Here is a 21,906-nt window from a genome sequence, read left to right on the forward strand (position 1 = left end):
ACATAGAACCATGCACGATGGAAACAAGTCCCCGGGACTTTTTTTGTGTCATCCTTTTAGCCCAAGTGTTTTACTGTACTTCCGTGCTATTTACATTTTTGACTAATAAAGTATTCAATCAATAAATCAATGAGGGGTACATAAAGGAGAAGGATGCTGAAGATGGAGCTGCAAGGCACGAGGAGAAGAGGTTTATGGATGCGGTGAGAGAGGACATGCAGGTGGCTGGAGTGACCGAGCTAAACGCAGAGAACAAAAGCAGAGGGAAACAGATATCTACTACTATGTTTTAGATTTGCACACCGCTGGAAGCAGAACAACTTACACTAAATGTACTAACTTAAATGAACATAAACATAATTCTGTCCAATTAACAGATTGTGAAAAGAGAATCACAGAACTGATTGTTTGGTGATCAATTTGTTTATTTCAACTCCTTTGAAGAAAAAAAAAGACATTTGTTGACATTATTATTAATTAAAGCATATACAAATCAAAACTAAATTAATTTAAAATCCATAGTACTTCCAATGAAGCAAGGTTTGTTTGCACTATGACAGATCATCTAGTAGTTTCATTGATTGATTAGTGTTTTTATTGGCAAAAATGCATATAAATTACGTGACCAAATATTTGTACACATCAAAATGATACAAATAAAAATAAAAACCTTGAGAGGTTTAAGTATTCAACTCTCACAGTTATATAAACACCCCAGATTTTACTGTGTATATCGGTACCACAAAGAAACATGTTGCTCTTTGATCGAAACCTCTCAATTCTGTGCACTCGTTGTCGTATTATAATGACAGTAATCAAGTGGCTGTTGCAGATTCAAATTAACCAAACGTGTAATTATGCTTCCAGTACTCGGCAGCGTTCACACCTGCTGCACAACTGGAGAAAGGAATGGAAAATGACATTTTCAAAAGGACGTTAGGTTAGAGACAAGTGTAATCATTGTCTCTTGATTTCCCCCAGCGAAATGCTCCAGATCATTTACAGAAGTTTTATTTCAGTGCACCTGCAAGTGCTTAATGTCTCTAGAGAATATTATGTTCATGGAGGAATAATGACTTATATATCGTCGCTGTTGGGTGGAAATCTTGTATATACAAAAACGCTCCTTTTATCATTACATTAAAAACATTTTTAATAACAATATAGTGAAAATAGCCGATCTACAAGCTCACAACACATTGCATTGCGACATGTTGTGGGACATTAATTTACGAAAAAAACATAACAATTTTGAACATGGAGATATGTGGTTTCTGCATGACAGCAATGAAATGCTCCATTGTGCGTTCCTCGTACAACAAAGGCTTAAAGGTGCCGTAAGTGTTTTTTTCTTTTTTTTTGTTACAAGTGTTAAAGGTAGGGTAAGTGATATTTTTTGGTTAAAACAAAAAGTATTTTGTTAAAAGGTTAAAGCACTATATTCTGATAGTAATCATTGCTATAGAGTGTTTGTTCAGTAACAGGAGACTCCCCGTCTCTCCAGCTCTTTAATAAACAGAAAATACATTTTCCGGTAGGTGTCAAAATCTCAGCCAATCAGGAGAAAGTACCTATTTTTAACCTTCATTTTGAGTGTTCCAGTTCCAATTGTGCCTGCTCATTTCTTAGTGTCATCACTTCCAATTTCACTTGTTTAATCTATATCCTGATTGAGTTCTCTATCCTGATTGGATAAAATTGGAAATGAAACTGAAACTGAAACGAAAATGCATTTTCTGTTTTATAAAGAGCTGGAGAGACAAGGAGACTCCTTTTACTGAACAAACACTGATAGCAATGAGTACTATCAGAATTTAGAGCTATTTAACACTTATTTTAACCAAAGAAAATCACTTACCCTACCTTTAACTAGCTCTATATTCAGATAGCAAGCATTTACTATAGAATGTTTGTTTAGGAAGAGGGGTCTCCATGTCTCTCCAGCTCTTTAGTAAACAGAAAATACATTGTCAGGTTGGGATACCAATTTCATCCAATCAGGAGAGACAACTCGTACATGCTACAGGACAAACGGGTGGAATTGGAAGTGATGAAACAACAGGGGACAGTACACTATAGCAATGATTACTATCAGAATATAGAGCTTCAAGTGTTCACTAAAAAGCATTTAGTTTGAACCAAGTAATATACTGTATCACTTACACTTATTAGGTGATAATGATCGCGGTTCGCTAAGCCTATCCTGGTGTACAAGCTTTATATAAGAAAAAGGAGCTAAAACAAAACAGCTAAACTATACTCACATTTTATAAATGTTTCTGTTGCTGTGGACAATAAAACACATTAAAAACAAATATTTCAAGAGTTTCAAAATGCCTGCGCACCAATCTGAAAACGAGTTTAAACACAACTAGAGACTAGAGAATTCAACACACTTTTCCCCACCGAATAAAATAGTATTAATAATAATCTTCCAGCTTTGTATCATTTGATATTTTTAAAGGCCACATTTTACGTAAAAAGTCAAGTTTTCTAATTGTTTTAGTATTAAAGGTAGGGTAACATTTTATATTTTCAAAATAATGTCTATGTCTATGTCTCTCCAGATCTTGATTAAACAAAAGATCTTCAGGTTTGGTTACCAATTTTATCCAATCAGGATAGAGAACTCAGTCAGGATACAGATTAAACAAGTGCAATTAGAAGTGATGTCATAAAGAAATGAGCAGACAAAATGGGAACTGGAACACTATAAAAAAAAAAATCACACCCAGTGTGAAGAGAGTGGTGCCTTTGATGCAGATCTATACAGCCCCGTATTGATGTTGTCATCAATGTTAGTTTATTGGACATAGTACATACATACACCCGGACACACAGACAAAGTCAGATATAGGAGTGGTTGGCACCACTCAATTAAGCTGATAAAAGGGGTACTCTCTCCTGATTGGCTGACATTGTGTCACCTAATGTATTTTCTGTTTATTTAAGAGCTGGAGAGACAGGGAGATCCCTGTTACTTTAACCAAAACCACTTACCCTACAAGTTAATGTCAATACTGAATATACAGTGCTTTCTTTCTTTTTTCTTTGCCTTTCCTCTAAATCTGAAAATTATAGGTTTACACCACATTTATTTACTGAGAGAGAGAGAGAGAGAGAGAGAGAGAGAGAGAGAGAGAGAGAGAGAATATTGTTAATACAAAGGGGTGCATTTCTCCTTTCCGACATGTCGCCTTTCCGACGTTGACGAACCCTATACCTAACCCTAACCCTAACCCTAACCGCACGCGGAAGCCACTAGTCGGAGTGGTGAGATGTCGGAATGGAGAGTGAACACCAATACAAAGCATAACATGAAGCATGTGTTCTGTACAATATGTTACATCATTGGCTCAAGGCTCATTGGGGACATAACAGGTGGACCTAAGATAATTTTTAATTTAAACGAGTTGGTTTCTAGACGATCGGTGGCACACATTGATTAGGACTGCATCCATTGAAGTCGTAAAGGACTTGAAGCAAAGATATTGTGCAGTGGTTTACCCATGTCATCTAGATCTGGGTAGCCTGGGATCAATACCTTTTTCGGGTTTATGATCCGGTCGGGAGCGGAAGTAACCCTGCGTTACCAGGCGCGTCATCCGCGTCATCAGGCGCCCAGAACCCGCAAGCCTCACCCTCCGGTAACTCTGGCCGCGATGAAGGGCTTCGTAATAGGGCCTACCTAATAAAATCCTTGATGTGGCTTAGTTTAGCTAATTTTTAAAAAACTAAATAAATATAAATGTGAGTGTACTTTCCGGAGACTATTTAGCGTCTGCTTACCTTTGTTATCCCACAGGGAAATTCTATTCCATTTAAGGGATTGGGGAAACAAACAGGGGGAACCAAAACAAAGCGGCTCCGCCAAACCGGAACCCGCAACTTCCGTACATAATTGCTTTTTTTTTTCTTTATTCAGTAGGCATGGCCTAGACCTGATCACACAGGCCTTTAATAATGAATGCCAGGCTTTCCTCCGAGGTGGAAAGACTGGTGATGCGAGGTTAAGATCTGGGCTGGGCTGACATGATTTAGGCTTTCCTTGATTACAATATTCATGAGCTATTAGCCAATTCAGTTCCGTGTGTTTCAGTCTAGTCCTTTCAGATTCGGAGCAGTCCGGTTAGGTTTGAGTAAGTCACGTCTAGTTTGATTTGGTTGGATCTATTTCAGTCGCACATTTCAGTTAACCTGCCTGGAGTGTTACTAGTTAGTATACTAAAAATATTTGGTGTAGATGGAAAAAAGGAGTGGACCAATCACAGAGCCAACTCACAAGGTTAGAGAGTTTAATGGACGACTTCACCCATTTTCAACCTATCTTCATATAATTGGTCCTCACTAATGCTCATTATAATATGATGCCATTTTTGTCTACCCCGTCTGTGTCTCAGAGGAGGGCTGTGGACAGTTCAGAAACCCGCCCTACGGCCCGGACGGTTGGCGTAGCCGTCCGGGCACCTGGGCTGGTAGTCCAGCCTGACAGCGTGTTGCGGGTTTGACTCCCGATCCCGATGACCTTTGCTGCATGTCACCCCCCCCCCCCCCCCCCCCCGTCCCCGTCTCTCTCCCCATTGCCTGTCCTATCAATAAAGGCAGAAAAAGACCCAAAGAATGTCTTTTAAAAAAAAGTTTGGAAACCATTGTTCTCGCGTTAATACGAATCAAAATATGTATTTTTTTATCTTGTTTGAAAAAAAGGGCATTAGTGAGGACTAAATACATGAAGGTAGGTTGAAAATTGGTGAAGTCGTCCTTTAAGTGTTTTTTAAAGGGATGTGAGTTCAGGAGATGCGTTTGATGTTTCTCCAGAGGATGCTAGTCCAGTATGGTGTCGGGCTCAGCATCCATGCACGTCTCCCAGGGGTTGCGGGGCATCTGAGGCATGGAGATGAGCAGCAGGGCGGCGCCGCCGAGCAGGAGCAGCGTGAAGGAGGTGCAGGCGCAGGCGAACGACCAGGAGTAGTAGTACTCGATCCAGATGGTCTCGTCGCTGGCGATCATGCGCTTCACGGACTGACGCATCACCTCCACCGAGATGATGATGCACAGACCTGTAGGCAGGCAGAAGACAACCATGGAAGTCAGAGAGGAAGGATTCCCGTACCGTTTCTTTCCTTTTCTTTTTTTCTTTTCTTTTTTTTCCTCCCAAGTAGTAATCGTTATGCTAATTAATTCCTCCCACTGCTGTTGTACCCTACTGGCGCACCTGCCAGTGAGGAGCCCCCATCAGGAGGATGTCTTCCATCCTACTCCTCCCGTTCAACATTCCTCGCTGACAGGCTCCACCCCAACCTGAAAGATCCCCCATAGCTCCCCGCCTGGCTTCCCTCCCCTGAACATGGCCAAATGTGTTTGATGCTCTTTCACACCGGATGCACCGCGGAGGTACTTGGTTAAAATCCTCTGGCGTTTAGCATTTTGTTTTATAATGCAATTTTGAGTCATAGAGACACACGGGCGGAAACGGAAGGCCTACAAATTCACGCCCACTTTTGAGATAGCGCCGCTACTCGAGGTCCGTTAGAACGACGAACTGCAGCTCTCAATGCATTCCCTATGAGAGGATATGAGAATTAGCCTACTTTTAAAATTATCCTGCATTAACTGGAGACGATATTGATTTAAATAAAAATATGTTTCCAAATGTATGGAGTGTCTTTGTCAACATATCTTCTTGTTTTCTTAATAGTTGATGTGTTTCACATTTAATTTGCCACTTTAACAAGTTACCCATAATGTTAACACAGCAGAGGGTAGACGGCAGACAGAGAAGTTGTCGCATTTCAGTGACATCACTGTCTTTACGAGCGCCGAGCGCCGACCAGTGGTGTACCCACACTGTAGAGGCAGGACAGGCGGTCGCCTGCCCAACTAAGATCTCGCCTCCCCTAAAAAAAAAAAAATAACCCGAAAATGTGTCATTGCGTGCTTAATGTCCTCAAAGTCACGCACCCAACAAGCTTTGAACTGAGCAGATTGGACCTTCTGTTCCAGAGATAATGACCAAAACATATTGAAAACGTCCACTTTCGCCAGTTTTCTGGGTATTGAAAACCTCAAGGGATGCGTCCGTGACGTATATACCATGCGACCACTTAAAGTCTAGATCTCCGATGCTAGCGGTTTTGACATAATGATGGAGTATATTATAGTATATTGTGGGTAGTATATCGAGATGACAGATATGGGACATTAAAAAGGACAAATCAAACAAATGGGACACTTTATTAGAACACCAAAAAAGTCGCTACAGCCTCAGTAGTTAACCAATGAAATGACGGTATTTTACAATGCCTCTCATAAAGATTGCATTGAGTGCTGCAGTTCATCTTTCTAACGGACCCCGAGTAGCAGCACTGTCTCAAAAGTGGGCGTGAATTTGTAGGCCTTCCGTTTCCGCCCGTGTGTCTCTATGGGTGTGATGGTCGACTTGGAAGGACTGTAGCGTAAGAAATATAGTGTCTGAAATGTGTCATATCACCACACACACACACACACACACACACACACACACACACACACACACACACACACACACACACACACACACACACACACAAGAGAGAGCTTCTGTTATAACAGCATCTTCTCTGTAGTACTAGCAAATCTAATCTGCGTCATGATGGCGCACAGAACCATCCATATAGCACGGCAAAAACGCAATGCCTGACCTCCGACGGCCGTTCCATAGCTGACCTGCGAAGGCGAAAAACATTCCGGCGGGCCGGAGCAGGTACTCGCGTCCCTTCCCGAAGGAGAAGATGACGCAAACCGTGCCGAGGATCATGAAGAACAGGCTGAAGATGGCGATGGCAGCCGCCGAGATGTTGTACTCTGCAGAGAAACGCACACAAACACAAGCAGATCTTGGAATACATCTGGATAATAGAGCAGGTGCGCTTCCTCTGAACGCTTTTTGAGCGGTGATGGCAGGTGATCAGCCTGCAGTCACTTTAACTGAGGCTCATTTAGAGGATAAGTACAGTATCTATTAGGGAGGTAATGATATAGTAAGAAAAATAGTTACATTTTTTATAGTCGAAAAATCGTTTTGAATTTTCAACGATCTACTATATCGTTATGCAAACAGCAAAATATCGTATCGTTTGACTTTGTATCGTATCGAATCGTTTTGCAATGCAAATAATCGTATCGAATCGTTTTACAATACAAATAATCAATTTTATCAATACTAAGTACTTTTAAGAAGAAAAAAGAGAAAGAGGGGTTTATATCCAGTATCCAGGTATTTATTTTTCACACAGAATTTTTGGGTAAATAAATAGTTACTATATCGATTTTAAATCATTGAATAGAATCGTATCGTTCTAAATTAACCTGTCCTGTATCGTTCATGTATCGTATCGACTAAATCCTTGAATTGAAACGTATCGTATCGTTCTATATTAACCTGTATCGTTCATGTATCGTATCGACAACCAAGTATCGTGATACGTATCGAATCGTTGTTAACACATATCGTTACACCCCTAGTATCTATGTCATAACTCTCTAGTGCAATATTTAGGTGCCTAAATTCTCTAAATGATACAAAAAGAATTGTCACTCTGTCACCCTCTCTCTATCTTTCTCTAGTTTTCTCTCTCTCTGTGTGTCTCTCTCTCTCTCTCTCTCTCACTAACTAAATCAGTCGTTCTCAACGTTTTTCTTGAATAGGGCTCAAAAATCTTGAAAGCATTCAAGGCCCACCCTTCTGGCCAGTTAGCACGACAGATGGAGCACCAAAGAGAAAGAGTTCTCTTGCTGTTGCAGTGGGATACAAGGTGTAATGCTTTGCATACTGGAATGGTCACATGAGCAACATAGATCAGATTGAGGTGCAGTTTAAACTAATCGAAAACTAATTGAGAACTGATTGAAAACTGATTGAAAACTAATTGAAAACTAATTGAAAACTAATTGAAAACTAATTGAAAATAACCAACAGTGGAAAACAGCGGCACTCCAAAAAATGTAATGATGCAAGACATATGGCTCATGATGTATAATGTTTTTATTCAGGCTAATGCGTTTCGGCCGTCAGCCTTCCTCAGAGCAGATTAAAATGTAAATCACCTCATTCAGGTTAATCACTTAATTTCATGTCTTCAAGACTTCTTTGCGTAATTACATTAAATCTTGTTATTTTTTTACTTTTTTGACATCTTGTGTTTACTCTTATGATGTCTTCATTTTAATTTAATTTGTTTAGATGTAGTGTGGTCAGGGATGGTGGCAGTGTTGATTTCGTCGACTAAAACTATGACGAAAAATGTTAGTCGAGTACCTTTTTTCACTGACGAAAACAAAATAAAAGCTAGACTAAAATGTTAGTGAGGGAGTAATGGAGAAGAGATCCAGTAGAACTAAAAATAATTTTATGCTTGGCTGCGCTCGGGTGTTGCGCTCTAAAAATAGCAGATCTACAAGCTCACAACGTGTCGCGCTGCGACGCGTTCTGAGCTTGTAGATCGGCTATTTTCAGCATGCAACCAATTGTTGACTAAATCAACTGTAGATTTAGTCGACTAAAACCAAAACATTTCAGATGACTAAAATATGACTAAAACTAAACAGAATTTTATTCAAAAGACTGTGACTAAAACTAAATCAAAATGTGCTGTCAAAATCAACACCGGATGTTGGGAGAGTCCTTATGTGCATGTCCTTGTTGATGTTACAGAGCTGATTGTTCTGTGTTGTGTTTTATTGTAATTGTAGTTGTTTGTGTGTTGTGCCCCGAGGACCCACATGAAAACGAGATGATCGTCTCAAGGGGGTTATCTTCTAATTTGATAAAAATAAAAATAAAATAGAGGAAGCAGACAGGAGAAAGACAGCAATACACAGAGACGGCAAGAAGGAGTCGTAGAGCACTGTTTCTCAACATGCGTTCCAGGGACCACCAGCAGGGCCCCAATGGACTCTTATGGGTCTGTAACTCTGAGAGAGTGTATAAATGGAAGTCATTTTCCATCTGAGGTCATGTAGTTCCAACTGTGCCAGACCATACTGAATAACTATATCTTGCCTAATGTCTGCAGCATCCAGCGTGAAGACACTAATGTGTTGAAAAGATGCACCTCAATCTGATTTAGTATATGTTGCTCCTACTGTATGTGATCATCCCAGTATCCAAAGCAGAGAGAGAGAGAGAGAGAAAACTAGGGCAGAAAAAGAAAGAGAGAGTGGTGACAGAGTGACAAAAATTGTAGTGTCATTTAGATAATTTAGACACCTAAATGTTGCACTAGAGAGAGTTATGACATAGATAATTATCCTCTAAATGAGCCTCAGTTAAAGTATGGCAGTTATTATTATCCAAACGGGCAAATAAAGTCATCTCCCATAACAGCCAACATGCTGGGGGCCTGGAATAGGATGGCTTGTTGTCACGTAGCACTGCTGTCACGTGGAACCCGATTAAGTCTGTTACTGTTACTGTTACTGTTCAGGATATGGGGAAAAAAAGAACCTGTATTCCAATGGATCTAACGTAATTATTGTTTAGTCTCAAGCTCTTGTTAATACTTTTCATTGGTTCAATAAAGCAATACGCCACTAGAGGTCGCAGTTTTATTTTATTATGGCTGAGGGGCGTAGTGAAGCACAAGGCGCTAGCTGAGGGCCTCCGACCCCCTAACATAACCCTGATTTATACTTAGTTGCAAACCTGTGTTGTGCACAAAAAATAGGCGATCTACAAGCTCGCGCTGTGACGCATTGTGAGCTTGTAGATCTCCTATTTTTGGCTTCAGGGTTAAGTCAATACATGCTCCTTCCGTCTCAGAACTTTTCCTCAGAACTCGCGCACACCCGAGCCGAGCTAGTTGGGAAAGCCTGTCCGAACCGGACATCGAAAGAAGCACGTATTGAGGGGGAAAAGGGCGCATTTCTTTTTAGAAATGGCAATCATAAAATGTATCCTCTCAAATGTATCCTCTCAAGTGTAGTAGCGTGTGTGTTTGTGTGTGTGTGTGTGTGTGTGAGTGTGTGTGTGTGTGTGTGTGTGTGTGTGTGTGTGTGTGTGTGTGTGTGTGTGTGTGTGTGTGTGTGTGTGTGTGTGTGCGTGCGTGCGTGCGTGCGTGCGTACGTGCGTGCGTGCGCGTGAGTAGTCACCTTTCTGGGTCTTGACTTCAAAAAGTTCTGCCTCCTCCCCCGATGTGAAATGTTTGAAGTAGGAACAGTTCTTTACTGAGAGAGAGAGACAAAGAGAGAGAGAGAGAGCGAGAGAGAGAGAGAGAGAGAGAGAGAGAGAGAGAGAGAGAGAGAGAGAGAGAGAGAGAGAGAGAGAGAGGGTTAGGCTAGCCAAGCTCACAACACGTAAATATCCTATTTTCTGCACACAACATCGTCATAATAATATGACGGGGGATGAATTAGACAAGAGAGATGGAGAGATTTCGGTCAGATTGTCAACTGCTTCTCCGAGTCAAATAAAATCAAACTTTATAGCACATAACCCAAGCTGCAAAGTGCTGTACATGGTTAAAACAAAACAAATCAAAGCATCAAAACAAATAAGACTTCAACGAATTCTATGCCGAATGACTTGATACCAGGCACGGCACTCCCCACCATCCTTTCTTTGAGACATTAAACCCATAAAATACATATGTGTGTGATGTGCGAGAGTGTGTACACGTGCGTGCGTGTGTGCGCGTGTGTATGTGTGTCCAGGCAACAGGGGAGCTGTTTGTTTCTCTGTATGTGAAAGACTCACTCAAGAGGTAACCTAGCAACAGGCTGCTTCCGCGCCGTCAAAGTCCTGAGTGCTAAATGAAACGGGAGGGTAAAAAATGCATCCATTCGCCCTCTCAGAGTCACATTAACACTGAGGAATTTACTGGGTGAGCCTTGCCGGCCTTATCTGTTTTCCCCATGTAAAAGCTTACTGTGTGTGTGTGTGTGTGTGTGTGTGTGTGTGTGTGTGTGTGTGTGTGTGTGTGTGTGTGTGTGTGTGTGTGTGTGTGTGTGTGTGTGTGTGTGTGTGTGTGTGTGTGTGTGTGTGTGTGTGTGTGTGTGTGTGTGTGTGTGTGTGTGTGTGTGTGTTTACTCCAGTTTAAAAAAAAAAACAGTTACCATCAAGTACCGCACTCCGGATTTGGAGGTTCCATTACTTTGCCTTAGCATTTAAATTTTATTTATACTACACAACATCTGTCATTGAAATATTGTTCTTTTTACTCCCCTACAACTCTTTGAAAACTTGCCATATGTAGATTATGATTGCAAAACATACATTAGCCAATTAAGGCCTATTTTATACTGCGTCTTTTCAAAAATAGCCGATGAACATCGCGACGAGTTGTGAGCTTGTAGATCGGCCACAAATGTGTGGGGGAAAAAAGATGAAATGGGACATTCTGCTTTCAGTATATTGATGGCAAGACTTTTGTACTTTTACTCAAGTGATTTTTTAAATCCAGGACCTTCACTTGTAACAAAGTATTTCTACATTGTGATTTTACATTTGTAAAAATCTGAGTACTTCTTCCACCACTGCCTGTTTGGTAATGTGTAGCACGCGCTATGATGTAATGGAGGCCACACCAAGGTCTAATAAAATGCTAATTAAACTAAATTGAAGAGATAGGGTTTTAAGCATCTGGTAAAAAAAAAAAAGAAGAACATCTACAGTTTAGTTTTTAATTAGTATTTATAAGACACATGAATAGTTTTTCATTAGTATTTTATAAGACCAATTCATGGCTTTTAATCAGCATTTCATTGTTGCTGCTCTCTATGTTGATGTTATTGCACTGACGTTTTCATTTGCGGTAACTTTTTCACTCTTTTTTTGCTGCTGAGCAGAATTTCTGAATGTTTTAGTTTTTTACCCCATCCGTTTTTCCTTTATTTCTCACTGTATTGTAGATAACTTTGTGAATATGTATGTTAAGATCACAGCCGCTAGTATTGTTAATGTGTGCCTCTTCAAATTTAAAGGTTTGGTGAGAAAGGCCTCTTTCACTTACATTGGAGCTAGAACAGCCTGTAAACCGCTGTTAAACTGACATTGAACTTGAGGTCATTTAAACACTTAACATGGACCTGGATACTGGAAAAGGTTCCACCGTTCCAGTATAAGATAGGTACAGTAGTATAGTGTATGTAGTGCAGGCGTTTCTTTTTTTTGCACATTCATTTAATGCACATGACTGGACATATATTGTTACAATGGAAATAAGCCCTGGACTTTATTGTGTTTTAACTGTGTTTTGATTCTTTTCGAATAAACTAAACTAAACTCTGCACATGTCCAGTTTGGGCCTTGTTTTGTCCCTGATGTGACTGAGGCTTCGTCCACACGTACACGGGTATTTTCATAAACGCAGATATTTCGTTTTCGTTTTTGAAAACCTCCGCGTCTACACGGCCCTGTTTAAAAAAATCTCTCTGTCCACACGACAACGGCTAAACGTTAACGGCTAAATGCAAAAACTCCGTTTACCGTGTCCACACGGGAACACATAGCCGGAGTTTTTAAAAATCTACACTGTGGCTTGAGTTTTCCAAAAGATGCGTTTACATGGAGCAAAAACGCGTTTGCGTGTGGACGAACCCCCCAAAACGCATATAAAAAGCTACGTTTATGAAAATACCCGTGTACGTGTGGACGAAGCCTGACTGTTTCTGCTTGCCACCGAGTGTGCCTGTCTCTCCCTTGCCCTGCTCCTATCAGCCAATCTCCCCGCCCCTCTCCCTGATTGCCCTGAGTGCTGTCACCTGTGAGGAGCAGCTGAGCCTGGTTGGGTGACGAACTCCTGACACCATAAAAACTGTGTTTTTGTGTGTGATCACTGCTGGGTCATACTATTGTAGTGCCAGGCAGCTTCCCTGTTAGTGTTTGAGTATTATGTTGTATTGTATTGTTGTTGTGCAGGGAAGTACAGACAATGTCAGAGGGGCAGGGTCTGAAATTTAGATTTTGTTCCGAAAATGGACGATCTACAAGCTCAACGTGTCGCGACGAGCTTGTAGAGCGCTCAACTAAGTATAATTTACTGGAGCTGCCGGCGTACGGCATGGATTTCTACACAGGGAGGGCAATTATTTTCAAAATCAAATGCTGCATTCAAGTGCAGGAGAATTAGACAAAGACAATTCTCTTGAATGCTGCCTTTGGGTACAGCATGGAAAGGAGGCATTTGGCATTTCTTTTACCATAATAAAAGTTGCATTCATGGTCTGGGTAGAGCACCTTTTTGGCACGTTGGCAAGCACTATACACCCTCTGTTCCTGACAGTATGAGAAGTCATTTATAAGCATTATTAAAGGTGTTTAAGTGATAGTTTTGGTTTAATAAAACAAAAGACTATTTGTTAAAATAGTTAAAGCTCTATAGTGTGATAACAGTCATTGCTATAGATAGTGTTTGCTCAGTAACAGGGGTCTCCCTGTCTCTCCACCTCTTTAATAAACTGAAAATGTATTTTCAGGTGGGCTTCCAATATCATCCAATCAGGAGAGAGTACCCATTAATCATCTTCAATTATTTAGTGATTCAGTTCAAATTTTGTCAGTTCATTTCCTTGTGTCATCACTTCCAATTTTCATCTTCTAATGGTGTGTTTATATTGTAGACAAACAGGATGCTCTCACCTCTGAGACTTAAACTCTCTCACAGTTCTGATAATAATCTACCGCCTCGTAATAATCAGCATGAACGCACGCACCCACGCGCAAACACATACGCACGCACGCAAGAAAGACACACACACACGCACGTTTGTATACCTGTACGTGAGGACATAAACCTTGTAGGATGGTGATTTAAAAAAATTGCATATTTAACAATTGTTTTGTTTGCCCTTTTCAACCATATCCCTAAAGCCGAAATAGCCGATCTACGAGCTCGCAACGCGTCACAGTGCGTTGTGAGCTTGTAGATCAGCAATTTTCAGATAATTCTGAAATGGCAATTCTGCATAACTCTAACCCTAACCCCTGAGCCTAACCTGTAAATGTCTAATCCCAATCCTAACCCCAACCTGAATATTTTACTAATTGTAAACTTTACTCCCCAAATCCTTTTTTAACCATTTAACAACCATTTATCTTGTGAAGGCCTGGAAAATGTTCCCTATTTCACACATTCTACTACACCTGTGGGGAGATTTGGTCCTCACGTGTATAGTTATATAAGCACACGCACACATGAAAGACAACTACACACAAGGGAACACATGCACATAAGACATCCACACACATAAAACTCACACATTTGTTCATGTTATTTCCCCAGCTGAGCACAGTGATTGAAGCTTGGTAACGGATCTGGTTTCTACAGCTATCATGCTGTCATGTGTCATTTTGTGGGAAGGTAATTTCACAAGTCACCGTGGGGGGGGGGTTCGCTTATACAAATTAAGTACAGTAGTTGAGTAAATGTACCAAGTTACTCTCCAGGACTGGTGGTGGGAGATTCACTGCATTGTTGACATTTCATTTCAAACCTTTATTTATGCTCAAAAGGCACTGAGGCTACCCTCATTTACAGTGACGACGAGCGAGCAGCAGCAAACAATGAAACAAACAGACAGGAAGACATATTAAGTGGTGGGAGAAGTACTCACATGTTTTACTTAAGCAAAAGTAGCAATACCACAATGGAGAAATACTCTCTTACAAGTACAAGTCTGGTATTAAAAATGTACTTGAGTAAAATTCTCAAAATATTGGCATCAAAATATACTGAAGTACTAAAAGTTAATGTACTCTTTATGCAGAATGTCGCCATTTCACAAGTTTCCAAATGTACAAAAAGCCTTTGAAAATAGCTGATCTACAAGCTCACAAGGACAGATTGGTTTCCTCTACAGAAACAGGTCCTGTTTTTCTTTTTCCAGCAGAAAAACTGTTATTCAATCTGTCATAATGTCTGTGTTTGACTATGGTGATGTGCTGTACATGCATGCTTCACTCTCCACACTGAAGCCTCTTGAAGCAGTCTACCACAGTGCCCTACGTTTTATCACACCCATCACTGTATTTTATATGATAAAGTGGGTTGGCCATCTCTCGCACGTAGAGAGCAACATTGTATTCTTTTTATTTATAAGGCCTTGTGTGGTAAGCTTCCTCTATACCTATCTTCGCTCTTAGAACCAAAGGTTACTGGACATTCAACACGTTCACAAAAACACATTAGATATACCAGTCCACGTAAGAGCAGTGAACAAGGAAAGACTGCCTTCATGTACAGTATTATGCTCCACACAAATGGAACAAACTTCAGGACCATCTGAAACTGGAGCGATTCGTCTCAATAGAGACATTTAGGGTGCTTCTCGAGGACACATTTCATAGTAACTGCACCTGTTTCATGTAACACTGTTTATTTGCATCTGTGATGATTGTAATATGATTCAAATGTTTGTTATTGTTTTTCATTATGTATGTATTTTATGTTATCAGGGCTTCCCTGAAAAAGAGAGCTTGCTCTCAGTGGGCTTCCCTGAATAAATAAAGGAAAAAGAAGGAAAAGAAAGAAAGACAACACGTTGCAAAGCTAAATATACTTTGGCTATATTTTCAAATAGCCAAAGTATATATAGCGTTGAAGTGTTGAATGTATGTTTTGTAATAAGAATCCAAATCTACAAAGTAACTAGTATACTACAGTTTAAAAGAATTGTAGTGGAGTAAAAAGTACAATATTTGCCTCTGAAATGTAGAGAGGTAAAAGTATTGAAAACTGGAAATACTCCAGTAAATACAAAATGCCTAACATTGTCTACTTGAGTACATGTACTTACATTACTAGTTACATTCCACCACTGCTAACATATATATATGAAATACTACTAGGTAGGTTAAAAACAATTACACCATTAATAAACAGATACACATTGCTGTAAGTGATGGCATAGAAACCAACTTTAAAATGTGTTGGAGGGCATTCCAGGGGTTGAGGGCATTAAACGAAAAAAGAGCATTTGCCAAACTCAGTGTGCGCCCCAGGGATGTCGAGGAAAAGTAAGTCAGCTCTCATTTTTCCAGGACAACATCTCAGACAGACACAAAGGATGTTTCCTTATGAGAGTTTTTGACTTTGACTTTGATATCTTTATTGATAATAAAGCATGTAAAATTACGTACATTAGTCACACCATTATCAAAAGGATAGCCGCAAAAAAAGCCAGTGGCTTATTTCCATTGTGGTCCTTTCATGTGTATGTGCAAATGATGTTGTGTTGCATGATGTGATGTGTATGTATGTGTGTATTTGCACTCGAGTCCACGCACCCAAAGGTGCCAAAAGTGTCCTTGTGCATGTCAGTCCATGCATTGCACCCATAGGTGCAGGAACATGTCCTTGTGGGAAAAGTGTGGGTGTTTTAACTCATTCAAACCAGGAAAGCCTCTGTGTCATTTTTTATTTTTGCGTTGGCTATTCAAAAATAGCAGATATGCAAGCTCACAGCGCGTCACTTTGTGCCTTGTCACTTTGTGCGCGCGCTGCGAGCTTGTACATCTACCATTTTTGGAATGTTTTTAAACAAATATCAAACCCAGGGGTAGAACAGGACATTTATACATACAGTAGTAGTAGTGCAGCTTTAACCATAACAACCCTGGGGACTCATCATTGTGCACTGATTGATTGAATTTACTTTATTAGCAGTTTGCAAAAACTGCAAAAAACACAGGAAAGAACAGTTCAACACAAGGTCTGCCAAGAGGATTTTAAACCCAAGAAAGCCTATGGCTTGTTTCCATTACAAACTCCATTACGGAACATTTAATGTCAGACACATAGAGACCTGAGGCCGATTCTACGAATGCCTTCTAAATCAGTAGTTCTCAAACTACCCCTAGATTGATATATATTTGGCCATCGTTGAGAACATAATCCTGTTATTATTGTTATCATCACTACTATACTGATATTAATACATAATAAAGATCATAATAATACAATGTTTTTATGTTGGCCAATGATGGGATGCCCCAAATTGGTTGAAACATGTTTAACTCTCTCCACTGTTGTCAGCCCCCTTACAGTATTAGACAGCTGTACAATTATTAATCTAAAAAAAAAACAATTTGGGGGTCCTTGACATGAAAACCATTGAAAACCACTATGTTAGACAGAGGACAGAGTTACACTAATCTTCCCTGGTAACGTTTCCAGAGCTGGAGAATGTTCATGACCATAGCAAATGAATGGAAAGAGTGTTTCAGTGAAAGTGTGTGTGAAGGTGTTTGTTAGTATCAGGATCAGAGAAGGACAGTTGTCCTCGGTTCCAGTCCAGCATGGACTCTGATCCTCCAGGGATTCTGCTTCACTGAGAGAACAGTGTCTGACCCTAATGAGGAGACTGCTCTGCATTCACCTGACCATAACCCTATTCTCCATTATTGACCCCCTCTGTCTCCCCTCCTCTGGTGAGACTCTGATAACACACCTACTGACCATCCTGCATTGTCTCTATAACCTCAACATCCCAGCTGTCCCTGTCCCTGAGTTAAAGCCCTCAGAACCCAGGACATCGGCATAGTAGTCTAACCTCTCTGTATGACCCCGGCCAGGGATCGAACCCCCGACCTCCCACTCTCGGGGGGGGGGGGGGGGGGGGGGGGGGGGGCACTCTAAGAGAGCTTGTAGATTGGCTATACATTTTCGCTACAAATACAGGTGCAACGTCCATGAGATTTTGATTTGCCTTCCAAGGTTGAAAAGAAGGAATGAGTGAACAATCAGTGACCAAACGTGTGCTCATCATCCCCATGACGTTCAGTGGAGACCAACAGGTCAAGGGTTTCTCTCCCAATGCGACCTCATCATATCAAAAGCAGAGATATACGGGTTGTGATCCCTCCCTGAGGCTTCCACACTTTATTACAGGCAGCTGCTGCCACCTCTCTTTTAGTTCTCCTCACCCTCTAAACCCACCCCACCCCTCCAACCCCCAGACCCCACGTCCCAGTGGTGCTGTGGCTCATGAGGTGATGACAGAGATGAACGGAACACTTCATTAAGGCTTGTGCTGATCCTTGTTGCACCCGGGGGGTTGTTCTGTCAATGAGCCTGTGCAAGGTCTCTCCTCTCCATTACACTGTGAGGCACACACACGCACACGCACATGCGCACACACGCACGCACGCATTCATGCATTCATGCATGCATACACTAGCTGTGTGCATCCCGGGCATGGATAAACCATTCATCCAAACAATAGCCTGCCTAACTGCCTACTCTATCTAATGTAAAAAAAAACATACTTGACGCAACCAGCCCTTATTTGACGTGTCTATAGACAAGATTCACCTACATGTAGCAGCTATGTATAGACAACTCTGTCATACCTGCCCCAGGCTGGGGCCTGCACTCAGTTAAACGTGCACGCACGCACGCACGCACAGACACACACACACACACACACACACACACAGACAAACACACAAAGCATCTTAATGTCTAAAACAAGAGATATGAAACACATTACACTAACTGGTCCATTGTGACACTCAGAGTTGTACTTTACCTCCAGGTAAGCTGAGGGGACCGCAGCCCCTCCTGTCGGGATCCTCCTCCATGATGAAGATGGTCTTCTTGCACAGCCTCCACAGGCCAAAGTGAGCCGCCTGCCACCAGACCAAGGTTATGAGAGTTAAAGGAGCACTTTACACCATTTTGCAACATATAATATAGTAGGTTTAAAGCTTCTACTTGATCGTACTGCAGTGTCACACAAAAGTACCAAAAGTAGCAGATCCACTCAAAACGCAGTCAGAAAAGCGACACTTGTAGATTTGCTACTTTTGCTGTTTTTTTTTTATTTGAATCCTGAAGAGTAACACTTTTGGACATAATGAGGTTTCCACCCCACAGAGACAATATAATTGGTCCTCACTAATGTTCATTATGAGACGACACCATTTCTGTCTGCTCACTATGTGTCTCAGAGGAGGAGGGCTGTGGACAGTTCAGAAACCTGCCTACCAGTGACATCATCGGCGGGCAGGTTTGGTCATTTCAAACAATATTTTGAACTTTAAAAAATGATGTTAATGCAAGAAACAATGGTTTCTATTTTGGCATGCTAACCTTCCAGGAAGAGAGAGGCTGTAGTTTCTATTAACTTGGAATGCTCATCGATGATGTCACTGCTGTTAGCCCTCATGCATTGAAGGAGGCACGAGTTCAGCTCTGGGTTCTCCCTAGGTTGGCAGAGGGAGTGTAGCACCCAGGATTACTTAAACGATTGGCACTGGGTGAAAAAATGGGGTTGCAAAAATGATGTCACTGCTGGTAGGCAGGTTTCTGAACTGGCCACAGCCCACCAATGAGACAGAGCGAGTAGACAGAAATGGTGCCATCTTCCATTGAGCATTAGTGAGGACCAGAGCCTTCTATTGGAGAGTTACGTCGACTAGGGGGCAGAAACAGTGCCGGTCAAGTGGTTCATGTAAACTCGAAATAGTGACAAACGCTCATAGACTCCAGTGTATTACGTAAACTTCCGGTTCAGGGCTTTGTCACTATTCGCCAATAGAAGTCTCTGTAGAAGACTGGCCCGATGAAGTGAAAGGAGGTGACATAACTCTCCTTATATGGCTCTGGTGAGGACCAATTACATGAGGAAAATGTTTAAAATGGTGAAGTTGTCCTTTAACTAAAACTAGGGAAAGAAGTTAACTGCAATAAAAAAAGGTTTTACAAGAAAGAAAAATGACTAACTACCGGTAACTGAAACGATCAGGTGTGTTAACAAAAATTGTAATCATTGAGAAAATGACCTTTTTGTCAATATTTCATGCACAAATCATTTAGCTGTGCCAGAATTAAGCCTTTTGTTAACAATTGTCAAAAATAGAAGATCTACAAGCTCACAGCTTGTCGAATCCTTACGCGTTGTGAGCTTGTAGATCTGCTATTTTCACTTTTACCATAATAAACTGAAAGTAACCCTAAAACTGATAAAAGCTAAAGTAAAACTAAGTATTTTCAAAGAAAAATAAATAAAAACTAAACAAAACAAAACTAAGAAAGCACGCTTCATACAAACTCATCAAAAACTAGAAAAAGTGCTCCTCGGAGCACAGGTCTCCGCCAGGTCAGGTAGGCTACTGTGGCCTCCTGGTGGCGCTATATTAGGCCAACGTGAAAAGGTTGCCATTTCTTCTTAGGCCTTGCACGACAATCGGACACTGCATTCATGATTTGAGGCATTTTGTTAAAAACATGTGTTTCGCTAAATTAGACCTGTTGGTGGCGCTATAACAGGCCAATGTTAAAAGGGTGGCATTTGTTCCTCAACATAGTGTGAATGTGCGTGCAAAGTTTGAGCGCAATTGGACGGTGCGTTCATGATTTGCAGAATTTTGTTCAAAACAAGCCAATAATGCAAACTTTAGATGTTAATCTTAGCCAATCAGGATGGAATATGAAAAATCAAACACATCCGTCGTGATCACATGACTATAGAGATCATGTGTACCGATTTGCGTGAAATTTGGATACAATTGGAAGGAGTAGTATACAAAAATGTGTTTTACACAAGTCGGCCTCCTGGTGGCGCTATAAAAGGCAGATGTGAAAAATGCAGGGCAAAGGTTTTTCCTTGACCTATAGGGAGTGTGCATACAAAGTTTTACACAGATCGGTGCAATTATAGGTAAAAATACGAATCGGCCTGTTATAGCGCCACCATGAGGCTGATTTGAAAATGTTCAAATGTTAGTTCTTCCTTGGCCTAATGGGAATGTGCGTGCAAAATTTCACGGAAATTGCATGCTGTGTTCATGATTTGAGGCATTTTGTTCAAAACGGAGCACTCCTGCAAACTTTGGAAGACATTTTTAGCCAATCAGGATGGAATATGAGAAATCTGAAAGACCCGTTTCGTTTAATGACTATAGAGATACTGTGTACCGATTTGTGGGATTTTTGGACAAAATCTGTAGGAGTACTGTCAAAAAATGTGTTTTACACAAATCGGCCTCCTGGTGGCGCCATAACAGGCCCCTGTGAAAATTTTGGGGCAGAGGTTCTGCTCTGGTATCCAGGGACTGTGTGTGCACAGTTTGGCTGCGAGCAAGTCAACGGTGCCGGAGATTAGCTGTACACAGACAGATCGAATGACGGACGGACACACGGACACACGGACGGACGGACAGGGGGTAAAACATACTCTCTCGCCATGCCTTTCGGCCTGGCGGAGACAATAAAATTGAAATTGAAAAGAAAAAGTAAAAAAAAAAAACAATTATGGAAAAATGCAAAACATGTACTAACCTGGCAGGTGACGTTGACACGCTCCACCCAGGGACTGAGCACGGCCCAGTGGTCCGTCACTACGGCCACCACCATGGACGCCATGCCCACCACGATCACCACCGACGTCAACTTCACCTTGGTCGCCTGCTCCCCGAACATGTCACCGTGTGTGTGTGTGTGTGTGTGTGTGTGTGTGTGTGTGTGTGTGTGTGTGGTGAGCAACGGTGCAACAGTTAATCAAACCGATTTACTCGATTATTAATTGATTGTAAAGTAAATAATCAATTTTGGGGGGAAAAGTTAAATTTAGATTTATTTAGTTATTTTCCAAATCTTTTGAAAATGGCACCGTTGTAAAACAAAGTTTCAAATCCGCCTTAAGTATCATACTAATCAACTCAGTCATTATAAACAATCAATTAGATCTGCGTGATATGTGAGTGGGTTCGGGGTGTTCTTGAGGTGGTATTTGGGGGCTCGTCCAGGACGCTGTGAGGAAGATGCAGGGTCCAGGGGGTCGTCCTATGTTCTCCGCAGCTTCCAGACGTTGTTCTGATGTCCTCTTCGTTCGCCCGTCCGACACGCTTCCTCTCTCTCGAACTGCCTGTTGCGTTGTGGTTGGTGAAAATGGGCCAGATAACAGTGCCCTAGTTTTTACCTCTCTCTC

At 41.3% G+C, this 21,906-nt stretch overlaps 1 protein-coding gene across 1 annotated transcript; it reads right to left on the reverse strand.

The window, feature by feature from the left end:
• Window positions 1-4,824: 4,824 nt before the first annotated feature.
• On the reverse strand, window positions 4,825-21,398 carry cacng1b (calcium channel, voltage-dependent, gamma subunit 1b; the record flags this gene model as incomplete). The annotated part of the gene is made up of 5 exons (XM_084072926.1): window positions 4,825-5,060; window positions 6,706-6,843; window positions 10,129-10,203; window positions 18,505-18,604; window positions 21,258-21,398. The coding sequence occupies 5 exons, from the start codon at window positions 21,396-21,398 to the stop codon at window positions 4,825-4,827; spliced, it is 690 nt and encodes a 229-aa protein (XP_083929052.1).
• Window positions 21,399-21,906: the final 508 nt, after the last annotated feature.

The sequence above is a fragment of the Gymnoscopelus microlampas genome, assembly GCF_963454915.1.
Source record: "Gymnoscopelus microlampas genome assembly, chromosome: 11".
In the NCBI taxonomy this organism is placed as follows: domain Eukaryota; kingdom Metazoa; phylum Chordata; class Actinopteri; order Myctophiformes; family Myctophidae; genus Gymnoscopelus; species Gymnoscopelus microlampas.